The 17241-nt window shown below is 35.1% G+C and overlaps 1 protein-coding gene across 7 annotated transcripts in view; it reads left to right on the forward strand.

Annotated features, from left to right (window-relative positions):
* Window positions 1–15927, forward strand: part of LOC119559143 (zinc transporter 2-like) — a 434223-nt gene extending 418296 nt beyond the window's left edge. For 6 of the 7 annotated variants that reach the window (XM_037872211.1, XM_037872210.1, XM_037872205.1 and 3 more), the window contains 3 exons: window positions 15279–15448; window positions 15507–15577; window positions 15627–15764. In XM_037872211.1, the coding sequence (XP_037728139.1) occupies window positions 15279–15448; window positions 15507–15577; window positions 15627–15748 (363 nt within the window). In that variant the 3' untranslated portion in view covers window positions 15749–15764. Of the gene's footprint in view, window positions 1–15278; window positions 15449–15506; window positions 15578–15626 lie in introns of all 7 variants that reach the window. The other variant, XM_037872206.1, reaches the window with a different exon arrangement.
* The last annotated feature ends 1314 nt before the right edge of the window (window positions 15928–17241 follow it).

Here is a 17241-nt window from a genome sequence, read left to right on the forward strand (position 1 = left end):
TGGTCCATCGTTGGGGCACACCTCTAGAGCTTCTTTTAGGCTCGGTGCATCCCTTTGCTCGACAGGAGCAGCTTTGTCCAGTCCAACGTCGTCAACGTCGTCGTTTATGTTCATTGCTTTTCCAACGTAGGTGTAGGAGGAATTGCCATGCCTCCCACACTTTTTTCTTTCTCTTGTGGTCGTCCCTGGCCTATGGGTTTAGGCGGCGCCGGTGCTGGTCCTCGCACAGGCAGTAACGTAGATTTATTTAATAGCTTTTCCTCTCTTCTGGCTTCCCTCGCGTTTCGTCAACTTTGTTTTGTCTTCGGATTTACATAGCTCCCTCTATCGTAGGCGCTTTCTCTTCCTTCTGACCATTAGATTCTCTCATCAATATCACTTTCTCAGCATTTGCATCATTTTCCATGTATTATTTATGTATTATTATGATATCATATTTCTCTAACATTTGTTTGTTGTACATCCGTACCATAACCATTTTCTTCAATTTTTGTTGCTGGTGCACTTATTTTGGTTTGTTGTACACAATTCGCACTTCAAATTAAAACTTTTTCTTCGGCTGCGACATCACTGTCACGGTCGCCATGTATTATTTATTATCAAATTTATTAGATTGTGTGTTATTTCCTTTTTGCATAAATTAAAAGATTTTGTTTTAGTGGCCAACGGCCAAGCTTGTTGTTCGTTTATTGATGGTCATAATTCGAGTGACTTACAGCTAGCTAATTGCGGCTGCGCTGCCTGCAAACATTGGCAGCGGCCGTCATGTATATATCAAAGTATATGCTCACAATTGTATTTGTGCTGGTAGCACCAAGAGCGCGAGAGCAGTTGTATATGCATGCCTTGTATGTGTCTGCACTCAGGCCATGGGAATATGCTGACACTAGCACTTCCCATAAGTTGGGCTCTGAGGCGCATTCATATTTCGGCTGGCCGTAAGAGTTTAGCGGCTGGCACTTTTGTATTTGGTTGAGTACACTGTAACACAATGTTGGTGTCGGTACAGTGGGTACTCGCTACAATGATACATGCATACTACAAAAGAGTATACTTAATTGCCCCCATCGCCCCCACATCCCCATGTGACAATATTGATCATGTATCCTTCCCCTCATTATGTGCAATTAATAGTCAGGTGAGAAAGGTGCACGTGAGAACGGTCGCACAACCATAGTATCCAAAGGTTTTTATCTTAGAGGCCCATATCCGATCATGTTGGGGAAAGGTGTGATCACGTACCCTTTTGCCTCATTATCACAGGTGTTGCTGTGCACGTGAGAAAGGTCGCACACCCAAAGTATTCAAAGATGGTTATCTTAGAGGAACATGTCCGATCATGTTGAGGAATAATATTTTCTATGATTGTAAAATTAATTTAGAAATCAAAAGAACCTCAATAAAATAAATCTCACAAGTTAATGATTCTCAGATGTGAAATATTTTCAAACACACATTTTTGTTTCCGCCCCAGAACGTTTAACTGGTAAATTCTCTAAGATTCTCTCCTTTCCACAAATGGGTCATAAACATGTCATAAAAGGGATTCAAGCAAGAGCTACCCGAACATGCGCACCTGTCCATTACCTGACCGCAATAAAAGGGACACATGCACAAGCCTGAAGGCACACGCTCATTGACAAGCGCAATAAAAGGGACACATGCACAAGCCTAAAGGCGCACGCTCATTGACAAGATCATGGGCCTCACGCCAACGACCTCACGGCTGACTGCTAGCTCTAATACGTTCCCATAATAGGGGTTGAAATCACGACCGCGCAACAACTCGCAAGAAGCCGACATATCTCAGTCAAGGAAATATTTTCCATTCTCCATACCTGTAAATTTAACTCGAAATAAAAAGTCAGAAATATATTTTGTAGCATAATAATACATTTATTCATTTATTTTGGTATTGCGAACGTTTTTTTTACGTTATTTAATCTTTTTCATTCTTTTTTCAAGATTATAGTATATATTCATAATGTTGAGTGCTTCCTTTTTGTAATCCGAAATTCGATGGCATACACAAGTATCAACTCCCTCGGTGGCTGCATCATTGCTCCACACGCAGGTGTTCATATGATTTCCATGAATAGATATTTTCATATTACCTCCATCACATTCAAAGAGTTTTGATTGTATGAACTGGAGCCGAACATAGTGTGCATTGAACAGAATTCCGTCAAATACATTCAGAAAGTTATTTATTTTAACTGAATGCATGTTGTCTATCTGAGTCAACAATCTCGTCTTACCCTTTTAAATATTCTTACACAATTTATAAGGAAATTTTATATAGTTTTTCCTCTTCTTCTTTTACCCAAAAATATGCATTCTCAAAATTCAACAAATGAAAATCTTTGATTTTTCCTCTTCTTTTACCCAAAAATGTGCATTCTCGAAATTCAACAAATGAAAATCTTTGATTTTTCCCAAACTCGAAATGATTTTTACCAAACTGTCCCCTATTGGCTACCTGAGTATGATTGTGTGTATAAATTGACAAGATCTTTCCTTTCCCACCTGCAGCAAAGTATGTGCGACCTCCTGATCGCAATAAAAGGGACACATGCACAACCCAGAAGGCGCACGCTTATTGACAAGATCATGGGCCTCACGCCAACGACCTCACGGCTGACTGCTATCTCTAATACGTTCCCATAATAGGGGTTGAAATCACGTTATTTTGTAGCATAATAATACATTTATTCATTTATTTTGGTATTGTGAACATTTTTATTATATATAGAAATTAATTTTCTGCTTTGATTCCGGCGATTTGCATAGAAGAAGCAGGCGCACGTTTCCGACGTCATTTCTGGATTACAAAATGTAAAGTGTTCATCATAATTCGTAGTTTTGAGATCATGTCCACCTCGATTCATGAACATAGTTTTTGTGTTTAGAAGGTATTGAAAATGGTGACAAATTATCTGTCCTTTAAATTGTTCAATAAATTGGTCAATTTCCTCATGAAATTTAATTTTTTTAATTTTGTTTTCTTGTAGGTCCTTACACATCTAGTCTCAACTTTAAAATAATGTATAAAAATTATTTTATTGTTTTGGAGCTACTTTTAAAAAATCTCAAAATAATGTATGCATTGTTAAGAGCACAAACCCCGCCCTTAAGGTGTGTTTCACAATAGGGAAACTGGTTTCCTTTAAACCTGTTTAATGACGGACAGCCCATTTCCTCGATATTAATGAGCTGACGACTCCCAAAAAACGTCTGTAGAAATCGTTTCCTTTCCACACCTTTACAAATAATTTGTTTTCCGCATGAGACTGTCCTTAGATACTTTCGAGTTTGTGAAAAACTGTTTTCTCCATCGTTCCAAAAATGTTTGTGATGTGTTTTGGTTAACCAAATTGCAGTCTTTCGAGATTTTGTATTTAGCAAAGTAAAATCATATGGTGGTTCTATTAAAAAACTATTATTCAAGTTTGGATCTTTTTCGAATACAATTCCAATTTCCTTTAGAATAAAATTATTATTATTATCAAAGAAACCTTGAACATCAATCGAAACAGTATCTTTCAACATTTTTCTAATGTTAAACAACTCCTTGTACTAGTCCGTTTAATGGGTTATATTCAACTAAACGGTCATGTATGAGGAGACAGCAAGCTTGGGTATTTTCATGACTTGGTGTCTTCAGTTCTATTGAAATTTTCACATCAATAGGACCAGTTTTACTGATTCGCTTTGATATGAAAGATCAACCACAATAATAGGGGTCTTCGATTTAAATTCATTTGGGGTCAAAAATGGTTGTGATTTTCGATTATAGTAACTAGATTGAAATCTTGTATACATTTCACATAGGTGAGCATACTGATTCTTACTAAAATCAACATTCAGAGCTTCAAATTTGATAAGTTATTTGTTATAAGTTCTCCACTTAGTGTAAATCCAATTATGGCAAATCTTGGTTTTTCGCGGTTAGCCGACAATTTCACATTCCAGCTGTGTTGACTCCCACACCCCAACTTGGGGTTAACATATGAATACAAACTCCGGAATGCAATTGGTAGGCTTACACCACTTTTAATAATATCATACATCTACATTTTTTGCAAAATCGCTCGGAGTTACATGGGAAATTTTCCAGGTTATATTCGTCATTTCCAGCTTAAAATATTGTTCATTTCTGGGTTGTTCAAACACATCACCAAGATTCTTAGTTAGCATCAACACTAATTCATGTTTACATTTTACCAAAACTTTTTTTACAATCCTCAGCAAATCTCAACAAAATTTTATTGGTATAGAAAAGTTGAAGTGGGGTCCCGTAGAAATTTCGTCTCCACTGCTCCATCCAGAATTTAATAGATTTTGACTTTGAAGATTATCCAGAGATATATAATTTTTTAGGGTAGTACTCATATTGACTTGGACTTGACACGTTGGACACGTAGTATTTAGTTGTTACCTAGCAGTATTTTGATGGTTACTTTCTGTTTAGTCTTGTTTTTAGATGGTTACTTTGTGTATAGTACCTGTAAAGTACATGGTTTTGGATGAATACTTTTTGTATAGTATCTGTAAAGTACTTGGTTTTAGATGGTAACTAACTGTTAACAAGTGTTATGAGTAGTTATAGTCTCTTATTAAAAATTATCAAAGCATACTAACCAACTTACCGTGAACTATAATTACCCGACCGTCATTAAAGTCACATGCCCAAGACCTAAGGAGCAGGACGTCTGATAAGATCATACATCTCAAGACCATTGATAAGGGATGAAGTTACGACCATGCAACAACTCGCAAGTAGCCAACGTAACTCATTGGACAAAATACTTTCCCTTCATTCGTACTTGTAATTTTAATTATAGTCAGAAAGAAATTTTGTAGGATCATTAAATATTATTTTATTTATTTTATTATTGTAAACAAATTCATTTAATTCATAAATAAATATAAACTATATATATTTTTATATAATTAACTTTCTGACTCCTCCCTCTGTATGAAATATATGGGTTGCTAACCTTCGTTCCAAACGCATATTTTCGCTTGGTTCCCATAGATAGATGTAAAATAATTCTCACAATTTAATGTTTCTCAGGTGTTGGATTATTCTTAAACCATTCATTTGTTCAGTCAGAAACAAATTTTGTAGGATTATTAAATAATATATTATTTATTTTATTATTGTAAACATATTTCATTTAATTCATAATTAAATATATATTATATATATTTTTATATAATTAATTTTCTGACTCCTCCCTCTGTAAGAAATATATGGGTTGCTAACCTTCGTTCCAAACGCATATTTTCGCTTGGTTTCCATAGTTAGATGTAAAATAATTCTCACTTATATATATATTATATATATTTTTATATAATTAATTTTCTGACTCCTCCCTCTGTAAGAAATATATGGGTTGCTAACCTTCGTTCCAAACGCATATTTTTGCTTGGTTCCCATAGATAGGTGTAAAAAAATTCTCACAATTTAATGTTTCTCAGATGTTGTATTATTTTTAAACATTATAAGTATTTCGAAGGCATCTTTAGCTAACATAGGAGCGTCTTTTAATTTAATTTCTAATTCAAGTATATGATATAGGTGGTGTGACCTGGTAATGTTGCCAACTATTTTTCTAGTTCTAGTTTTCTAGTTCTATTCCATTTGTATACTATTTGTATGAGTTAGACATCATTGTCTAAGATTTTGAATAAGTTTAATAAACTCTTTAATAACAATACTCATCTGGTTTTCTTGATGGCGGTTGAGCTGCTTGAACTTTGATTACTAGCTGTTGTTAACTGTTATGAGCTATTAATAGATGGTTACTATCTGTTTAGAAGATGTCTACTAGTTATTATTAGCTGGTTACTATATGTTAAGTAGATGTATACAAGTGGTTTACTAGATGTTATTAGCTGGTTACCAGCTGTTTAGTATCTGGTTTCTATATGTTTAGTAGATGTATACAAGTTGTTTACTAGATGTTATTAGCTGGTTACAAGCTGCTTAGTATCTGGTTTCTATATGTTTGGTAAAAGTTTACAAGTTGTTCACTAGATGTTAGCTGGTTACTAGTTGTTACTTCTACGAGCTGTTATAGTCTTTTGTTAAGAATGATCAAAAATTCTTGATCACTAGACGACTTTCAATGTGAAGTAAAAACTTACACTCTGATTTTAAATGTGTTTGCTGTGTACGTTATAAATATCACACAACCAAAACATTTAAAGATTAATATATAAATCTTAGGGGATCATGTCCGATTATGTTGGGGAAAGATGTATCCTATGGTTGTAAAACTAATTAAAAAATTAGTTGTTCACAAAATTTCTAAAAGCTGTTTCGAAGCTGTTTTGATAAACAATTTCGATTCATGTTGACAGATATTATGAACATATAATAATATCATCCACTTTAACTATTATATTGTAAAAATAAAAAATTTTCGTTTTTCATGTTATGTAGGTATAATAAGTGTATCCTTAACTGCAATAGCTAGCCTTACACCCCATAACTATAGTTATTAGCTACAATAAAATGTCTAGAAAGAACAAAATATATGAATGTCAAAAAACGATTTTAAACTAAATATAATTGGGAAAGTAATTGAAATCGCTCCGGCGTAATACAGTAAAAAACAAAAACACTGGGATTATCCCATTTTCTATCACCATAATAAAAGTGTATACCCACACCTATATGACCAATTGTATCCTTTGTCCAAAATGTCTGTGACTTTCACTTATAAATTTGTCACCGATAATTTAAATCCCATCAAGCAAACCACCCATTGCTAACCGTACCATAACCCCAGAGTCAAGTTGGTTACCTTCAATAAAGTCAGGTGATGGTGTAAGGGATTGCTAAAATACCTCGACGCAGGCGCAAAGGTCAAGGAAAAAAAAAAATTCATGGAATATTATCCCTTCATAAAAAAGGCCATAAAAAATATAATTGGGAAAGTATTTTTTTATTTGCGAACCATTTGTAACTGTTACCAACAACGCAAGCTCGTTGGGACCTGGTAATATCAGTTTATTTTATTTATATATATATATATATATTTTTTTTTTTTTTACTTATTATATATATCTTTATTTATTATTATTAATATTTTTTTTTTTTTTATAATTATTTTTTTTTTTTTTTTTCTTTTGCTAAGTTACTTAATTTTCCTTAGAATGAAAATCGCCGAAATGTGCCTTCTCCCGGGAAGAGTGGCTCGGTCGGGAATAAGGCCACACCTGGGCGGATGCTCCTCCGCCTGGTGACGGGAAAGATCGGGAACAATGGGTTGCGGAACAGGCCCTGGTACACTGCGGTATACCATTCCGCCTCTTCCTTCATCCTGTCGTGGGTCGCCATCCATGCTTCATAATTCAGCATGTTTTGCTCCTGACGATCTACCAGCGCGAGCAACCTATCCTCGTTTACCGGATGATTTGAGAGAACCCTCCGGAGCTGGAACGCAGTGGTCCTCAGCGCGTCTATTAGTGAGAGTTCCCCCCAATACTGTTGCTCTGCTTCATCCTGCAGCGCTTCCGCCTGTTGGCGTGCCCATTCTTCTGTCGGGTAAGGCTCTTTCGCGGCCCACTCGCGCCTTTGCTCGCTCAGGCGAGCGCGCATTTCAGTGATGTCGCTACGAATTTCGCTCATCCTTCTGCTGTGGTGTCTTCTGGTGTTCTGCCTGGGTTATCAAGCAGCGAACAGCTCTTTAAATATTGTTAGTGCTGGCGAAAAATTTATGTCTAACCCTTGTTTTAGTTTTGAGACTGTTATTGCACTTAAATTTAAAATTTTGTTTTTCCAATCTTCCAAGGATTTTTTATTGTTTGTGTGTACTTTTGCACCTTCGCTGTGTACCTTTTCGCAATCCCTTGTATCATAACTATTTGTGTTGTTGGTAACAGTTACAAATGGTTCGCAAATAAAAAAATACTTTCCCAATTATATTTTTTATGACCTTTTTTATGAAGGGATAATATTCGATGAATTTTTTCCATTACCAGGTCCCAACGCGCCTGCGTCGAGGTAATTAGCAATCCTTTGTATCATAACTATTTGTGTTGTTGGTAACAGTTACAAATGGTTCGCAAATAAAAAAATACTTTCCCAATTATATTTTTTATGACCTTTTTTATGAAGGGATAATATTCCATGAATTTTTTTTTTTCCTTGACCTTTGCGCCTGCGTCGAGGTATTTTAGCAATCCCTTACACCATCACCTGACTTTATTGAAGGTAACCAACTTGACTCTGGGGTTATGGTACGGTTAGCAATGGGTGGTTTGCTTGATGGGATTTAAATTATCGGTGACAAATTTATAAGTGAAAGTCACAGACATTTTGGACAAAGGATACAATTGGTCATATAGGTGTGGGTATACACTTTTATTATGGTGATAGAAAATGGGATAATCCCAGTGTTTTTGTTTTTTACTGTATTACGCCGGAGCGATTTCAATTACTTTCCCAATTATATTTAGTTTAAAATCGTTTTTTGACATTCATATATTTTGTTCTTTCTAGACATTTTATTGTAGCTAATAACTATAGTTATGGGGTGTAAGGCTAGCTATTGCAGTTAAGGATACACTTATTATACCTACATAACATGAAAAACGAAAATTTTTTATTTTTACAATATAATAGTTAAAGTGGATGATATTATTATATGTTCATAATATCTGTCAACATGAATCGAAATTGTTTATCAAAACAGCTTCGAAACAGCTTTTAGACATTTTGTGAACAACTAATTTTTTAATTAGTTTTACAACCATAGGATACATCTTTCCCCAACATAATCGGACATGATCCCCTAAGATTTATATATTAATCTTTAAATGTTTTGGTTGTGTGATATTTATAACGTACACAGCAAACACATTTAAAATCAGAGTGTAAGTTTTTACTTCACATTGAAAGTCGTCTAGTGATCAAGAATTTTTGATCATTCTTAACAAAAGACTATAACAGCTCGTAGAAGTTAATAACAACTAGTAACCAGCTAACATCTAGTGAACAACTTGTAAACTTTTACCAAACATATAGAAACCAGATACTAAGCAGCTTGTAACCAGCTAATAACATCTAGTAAACAACTTGTATACATCTACTAAACATATAGAAACCAGATACTAAACAGCTGGTAACCAGCTAATAACATCTAGTAAACCACTTGTATACATCTACTTAACATATAGTAACCAGCTAATAATAACTAGTAGACATCTTCTAAACAGATAGTAACCATCTATTAATAGCTCATAACAGTTAACAACAGCTAGTAATCAAAGTTCAAGCAGCTCAACCGCCATCAAGAAAACCAGATGAGTATTGTTATTAAAGAGTTTATTAAACTTATTCAAAATCTTAGACAATGATGTCTAACTCATACAAATAGTATACAAATGGAATAGAACTAGAAAACTAGAACTAGAAAAATAGTTGGCAACATTACCAGGTCACACCACCTATATCATATACTTGAATTAGAAATTAAATTAAAAGACGCTCCTATGTTAGCTAAAGATGCCTTCGAAATACTTATAATGTTTAAAAATAATACAACATCTGAGAAACATTAAATTGTGAGAATTTTTTTACACCTATCTATGGGAACCAAGCAAAAATATGCGTTTGGAACGAAGGTTAGCAACCCATATATTTCTTACAGAGGGAGGAGTCAGAAAATTAATTATATAAAAATATATATAATATATATATAAGTGAGAATTATTTTACATCTAACTATGGAAACCAAGCGAAAATATGCGTTTGGAACGAAGGTTAGCAACCCATATATTTCTTACAGAGGGAGGAGTCAGAAAATTAATTATATAAAAATATATATAATATATATTTAATTATGAATTAAATGAAATATGTTTACAATAATAAAATAAATAATATATTATTAAATAATCCTACAAAATTTGTTTCTGACTGAACAAATGAATGGTTTAAGAATAATCCAACATCTGAGAAACATTAAATTGTGAGAATTATTTTACATCTATCTATGGGAACCAAGCGAAAATATGCGTTTGGAACGAAGGTTAGCAACCCATATATTTCATACAGAGGGAGGAGTCAGAAAATTAATTATATAAAAATATATATAATTTATATTTATTTATGAATTAAATGAATTTGTTTACAATAATAAAATAAATAAAATAATATTAAATGATCCTACAAAATTTCTTTCTGACTATAATTAAAATTACAAGTACGAATGAAGGGAAAGTATTTTGTCCAATGAGTTACGTTGGCTACTTGCGAGTTGTTGCACGGTCGTAACTTCATCCCTTATCAATGGTCTTGAGATGTATGATCTTATCAGACGTCCTGCTCCTTAGGTCTTGGGCATGTGACTTTAATGACGGTCGGGTAATTATAGTTCACGGTAAGTTGGTTGGTATGCTTTGATAATTCTTAATAAGAGACTATAACTACTCATAACACTTGTTAACAGTTTGTTACCATCTAAAACCAAGTACTTTACAGATACTATACAAAAAGTATTCATCCAAAACCATGTACTTTACAGGTACTATACACAAAGTAACCATCTAAAAACAAGACTAAACAGAAAGTAACCATCAAAATACTGCTAGGTAACAACTAAATACTACGTGTCCAACGTGTCAAGTCCAAGTCAATATGAGTACTACCCTAAAAAATTATATATCTCTGGATAATCTTCAAAGTCAAAATCTATTAAATTCTGGATGGAGCAGTGGAGACGAAATTTCTACGGGACCCCACTTCAACTTTTCTATACCAATAAAATTTTGTTGAGATTTGCTGAGGATTGTAAAAAAAGTTTTGTTAAAATGTAAACATGAATTAGTGTTGATGCTAACTAAGAATCTTGGTGATGTGTTTGAACAACCCAGAAATGAACAATATTTTAAGCTGGAAATGACGAATATAACCTGGAAAATTCCCCATGTAACTCCGAGCGATTTTGCAAAAAATGTAGATGTATGATATTATTAAAAGTGGTGTAAGCCTACCAATTGCATTCCGGAGTTTGTATTCATATGTTAACCCCAAGTTGGGGTGTGGGAGTCAACACAGCTGGAATGTGAAATTGTCGGCTAACCGCGAAAAACCAAGATTTGCCATAATTGGATTTACACTAAGTGGAGAACTTATAACAAATAACTTATCAAATTTGAAGCTCTGAATGTTGATTTTAGTAAGAATCAGTATGCTCACCTATGTGAAATGTATACAAGATTTCAATCTAGTTACTATAATCGAAAATCACAACCATTTTTGACCCCAAATGAATTTAAATCGAAGACCCCTATTATTGTGGTTGATCTTTCATATCAAAGCGAATCAGTAAAACTGGTCCTATTGATGTGAAAATTTCAATAGAACTGAAGACACCAAGTCATGAAAATACCCAAGCTTGCTGTCTCCTCATACATGACCGTTTAGTTGAATATAACCCATTAAACGGACTAGTACAAGGAGTTGTTTAACATTAGAAAAATGTTGAAAGATACTGTTTCGATTGATGTTCAAGGTTTCTTTGATAATAATAATAATTTTATTCTAAAGGAAATTGGAATGGTATTCGAAAAAGATCTAAACTTGAATAATAGTTTTTTAATAGAACCACCATATGATTTTACTTTGCTAAATACAAAATCTCGAAAGTCTGTAATTTGGTTAACCAAAACACATCACAAACATTTTTGGAACGATGGAGAAAACAGTTTTTCACAAACTCGAAAGTATCTAAGGACAATCTCATGCGGAAAACAAATTATTTGTAAAGGTGTGGAAAGGAAACGATTTCTACAGACGTTTTTTGGGAGTCGTCAGCTCATTAATATCGAGGAAATGGGCTGTCCGTCATTAAACAGGTTTAAAGGAAACCAGTTTCCCTATTGTGAAACACACCTTAAGGGCGGGGTTTGTGCTCTTAACAATGCATACATTATTTTGAGATTTTTTAAAAGTAGCTCCAAAACAATAAAATAATTTTTATACATTATTTTAAAGTTGAGACTAGATGTGTAAGGACCTACAAGAAAACAAAATTAAAAAAATTAAATTTCATGAGGAAATTGACCAATTTATTGAACAATTTAAAGGACAGATAATTTGTCACCATTTTCAATACCTTCTAAACACAAAAACTATGTTCATGAATCGAGGTGGACATGATCTCAAAACTACGAATTATGATGAACACTTTACATTTTGTAATCCAGAAATGACGTCGGAAACGTGCGCCTGCTTCTTCTATGCAAATCGCCGGAATCAAAGCAGAAAATTAATTTCTATATATAATAAAAATGTTCACAATACCAAAATAAATGAATAAATGTATTATTATGCTACAAAATAACGTGATTTCAACCCCTATTATGGGAACGTATTAGAGATAGCAGTCAGCCGTGAGGTCGTTGGCGTGAGGCCCATGATCTTGTCAATAAGCGTGCGCCTTCTGGGTTGTGCATGTGTCCCTTTTATTGCGATCAGGAGGTCGCACATACTTTGCTGCAGGTGGGAAAGGAAAGATCTTGTCAATTTATACACACAATCATACTCAGGTAGCCAATAGGGGACAGTTTGGTAAAAATCATTTCGAGTTTGGGAAAAATCAAAGATTTTCATTTGTTGAATTTCGAGAATGCACATTTTTGGGTAAAAGAAGAGGAAAAATCAAAGATTTTCATTTGTTGAATTTTGAGAATGCATATTTTTGGGTAAAAGAAGAAGAGGAAAAACTATATAAAATTTCCTTATAAATTGTGTAAGAATATTTAAAAGGGTAAGACGAGATTGTTGACTTAGATAGACAACATGCATTCAGTTAAAATAAATAACTTTCTGAATGTATTTGACGGAATTCTGTTCAATGCACACTATGTTCGGCTCCAGTTCATTCAATCAAAACTCTTTGAATGTGATGGAGGTAATATGAAAATATCTATTCATGGAAATCATATGAACACCTGCGTGTGGAGCAATGATGCAGCCGCCGAGGGAGTTGATACTTGTGTATGCCATCGAATTTCGGATTACAAAAAGGAAGCACTCAACATTATGAATATATACTATAATCTTGAAAAAAGAATGAAAAAGATTAAATAACGTAAAAAACACGTTCGCAATACCAAAATAAATGAATAAATGTATTATTATGCTACAAAATATATTTCTGACTTTTTATTTCGAGTAAAAATTTACAGGTATGGAGAATGGAAAATATTTCCTTGACTGAGATATGTCGGCTTCTTGCGAGTTGTTGCGCGGTCGTGATTTCAACCCCTATTATGGGAACGTATTAGAGCTAGCAGTCAGCCGTGAGGTCGTTGGCGTGAGGCCCATGATCTTGTCAATGAGCGTGCGCCTTTAGGCTTGTGCATGTGTCCCTTTTATTGCGCTTGTCAATGAGCGTGTGCCTTCAGGCTTGTGCATGTGTCCCTTTTATTGCGGTCAGGTAATGGACAGGTGCGCATGTTCGGGTAGCTCTTGCTTGAATCCCTTTTATGACATGTTTATGACCCATTTGTGGAAAGGAGAGAATCTTAGAGAATTTACCAGTTAAACGTTCTGGGGCGGAAACAAAAATGTGTGTTTGAAAATATTTCACATCTGAGAATCATTAACTTGTGAGATTTATTTTATTGAGGTTCTTTTGATTTCTAAATTAATTTTACAATCATAGAAAATATTATTCCTCAACATGATCGGACATGTTCCTCTAAGATAACCATCTTGGAATACTTTGGGTGTGCGACCTTTCTCACGTGCACAGCAACACCTGTGATAATGAGGCAAAAGGGTACGTGATCACACCTTTCCCCAACATGATCGGATATGTTCCTCTAAGATAAAAACCTTTGGATACTATGGTTGTGCGACCGTTCTCACGTGCACCTTTCTCAACTGACTATTAATTGCACATAATGAGGGGAAGGATACATGATCAATATTGTCACATGGGGATGTGGGGGCGATGGGGGCAATTAAGTATACTCTTTATAGACATGATCGTGACATTTTTATGAGTTCAAAGTCCATTAAAATCACTTAATTTATTGGATTATGCTAATTGTCCCAGAACCCGCATACGTTAATGAGGGGGAGGGGGGCTTGGGGCCATTAATATGCTAATTGTCCCAGAACCCGTCTTTCCCTACTACTGTTCTGAAACAAAAACACTTCCGATATTAGGTGACTGGTCCTCGAGAAAAACTATTAGTGATATTCACCTCAGACTATGGTTTCGTACTACTACTTTAGCTAATACTGTACAGGTGGCACCTTGTCGAACTCTGGTACCGTTTGTCGGTCAGTTTACAAGTGGACTAGTTTCGAATTATATCTTGACTGTGGGTTTTGGGCGCACGTCTGCTGGCCTCAGCGAGAGAGACTCAAGTGTTCGAGCTGTGCACAGAAGTTTGCCTACGTGGCTGACTTCGCTTCCAGGAAGCTAAGTAGGGAGCGCAGAGACGGAAAATAACGGCGTTATGGCGCTCACACTGATTTTCGCCAGATGTTCAGTCGCCGCGGCGCAAATGGAGCGAGCGAGATGGCAGACGTACAGTAAAGAGAGGTGGACCAGTAAATTCGGGAATTATGCCGCTATTTACATTTTATACATGCGAGCGAGGAACAACTTACAGCCAAAACCTTAACCCTTTATGCGTGCGTGCGTACATTGTACCCTACCCTAATGACAACAAATTATGTTTTTTTTTACCCAATTAGACTAAATACATTAAAAAAACTATTATTTAAATGTACTATACCTTTTTTTTTTGTTCGATATTATAACGTGTTCTAAAATTTTTTTTGCCCTTGCACTTGCACAAAACAGAAAAATAAATGTTGACCTTTCGTGGCTCACGCCATTTAGATGAGTTTGAAAGTTCAACGCATTAGACCGCTAGGCCACCGATTTTCCAATTGCAGGGTCGATTTTCTAGTTTCAAGGGTGATTGTAGATGATTCTTTGTTCTAAATTTGGCGATTTGCCCTAAGTATGAGAAAATATTAATAGCATATGCTCGGAAAAATTCGCCTTAACTAATAGAAATAAATGGCATTTTAAAAAAATTAACCTAAAACATATTTTCTATGGCGATTTTTCCCATATTTGAGTGTAGGCTAAAACGATATCTTAGAAATACTTTCTAAGGTTTTTAGCTTTAAACTATTTATCTATTTGTCATATTAGCTTTATTAACAAGAGTTTATTAATAGTTATATTTTTTATTTTACTCCTTTTAATTTCTAATTTGGACATTATCAGCCAAGTGCCAAGTATGCTGATCCCCTCTGCACTCTTCTCTTCTCAATTATTGTAATAATGACGACGCTTCAGCTGTTTAGAGAGTCTTTGTACGTCCTTCTGAATGCAGTTCCACAAAAGCTTAGTTTGCACACCCTGTATTCCGAGCTGGCTAGTCTCGAGGGTGTCAGGTAAATAAACCCACGGTATCTGCCAAATCGAACTTTAAAGACTTATTTATATTGGCAGATCTGTGCATCACCTAAACGTATGGCAGCAAACGACTCAGCTTACGGTAATGATGGTGCATCTCGTCACAGGTAAGTTTCTAAAATCGATCTATCTCATCTGCTCATATTTGCTTTGCAGACTCTCGAACAGACGGCAGTGCGGTGCTCCAGGCGGCCTCAGAGCTCGTATCCGGCTCAAGATACAACATAGACCATGCCACTATTCAAATCGAACAACAACTGCGCAGCCTTAATATATAATCAATTTTTAGTGGAATTACCTTATAGCACTTTTTTGACCCACCAAAGAAATCGAAGGAATCTTGTGATTTCAGCCACGTTTTAATGATATGTCCCCTCGATGGCTATTTAATTACTTATAGTTTCATACTTTGGTATTTATATTTATAATCAGACTTATTACTCCAAATAAAATATTAAATCAATCTACAATCCAAAAGTCCCAACGTTTAACAATTTAATTCTGATCAAATTTGAGATTATTTCAAATCTCCTTTCTGGTTTAGATAAGCATAGCTGCGCTTTCCTGATCATAAATGTTACTGAAGTCGGGAGAAACTGGTATGCTAGCCGCGACAGATTACTAATTTTTCGTGAAATAAGCGACTCATTTTTAGCAATATTTATACTATATTTTAGATATAGTAATATACGTGGCCTCTTTTCGAGTCATTAAATTTCATCAAATATGCGACCCCTTATACACATTACTGGTAGAGTAAAAAATTTATTAGATTCGTCGGAAATGTGTAAAAGGTAGAATGAAGGATTTTCGACGCTATATTGTTGATCAGGATCACTTGACGAGTAAAAGGCTATCTATCCATGTCTGTCTGTCCGTCTGGCTGGCTTTTCATTATAATACCTACTGATATCCATTTGCTAAAAATATTTCATTTGGATTTCTTTAACAAATTAAACTTTTTTCTTCACATGGCAAAACTAATTTTGTAATTCTCTAGTTTAAATTGCATTCTCATGCTTAAACAAATATAAATGTTTAAGCAAATATATTCACGGCTTTCCCTCACGCCTGTCTCCTGCTTATATACTAAGGAAGAAGGAAGCATTACCGACCCCATAAAGTATATATATTTTTAATCAGGATCACCAGCCGAGTCGATCTAGCCAAGTCCGTCTGTCCGTCTGTCCGTATGAACGCTGAGATCTCGGAAACTGTAAGAGCTAGGTTATTGGGATTAGGCATGCTGATTCCTGAGCTTCTTGCGCAGTGCAAGTTTGTTTCAGCAGGGTGCCCACTCTAACGCCCACAAACCGCAAAAGACTGTGGCTCCTACAGTTTTAATGCTGAAAAAAGTTTGCTTCGCTCACTTTAACGCCCACAAGCTTCAAAAAATCGTAAGTATGAACGCGGATATCTCGGAAACTATCAAAGTTAGAGAATGAAGATTTCAGATTTAGATTCCGTAGCTTTGTAGGCACCGCAAGTTTGTTACGCGAATATACCAAGCCCTTTCTAACGCCCACAAACTTCCCGAATCTGTGGCGCCCACAATTTTCATGCTAGAAACAAAATTTTAACTGCTATGTCTTGTCAATACCTATCGATTGACCAAAAAAAAAATTTGCCACGCCCACTTTGACGCCCAAAACGCTTAAATCTGTCTGCCGCCCACATAAACATTTATTGAGATAGTGGGTAGTTGGCGCAATACAGTCTCGCTTTGCTGCTTGCATATCTCCATCTCCCTTTGGTCCCTTTAGCTGAGTAA

This window comes from Drosophila subpulchrella, unplaced genomic scaffold, assembly GCF_014743375.2.
Source record: "Drosophila subpulchrella strain 33 F10 #4 breed RU33 unplaced genomic scaffold, RU_Dsub_v1.1 Primary Assembly Seq18, whole genome shotgun sequence".
In the NCBI taxonomy this organism is placed as follows: domain Eukaryota; kingdom Metazoa; phylum Arthropoda; class Insecta; order Diptera; family Drosophilidae; genus Drosophila; species Drosophila subpulchrella.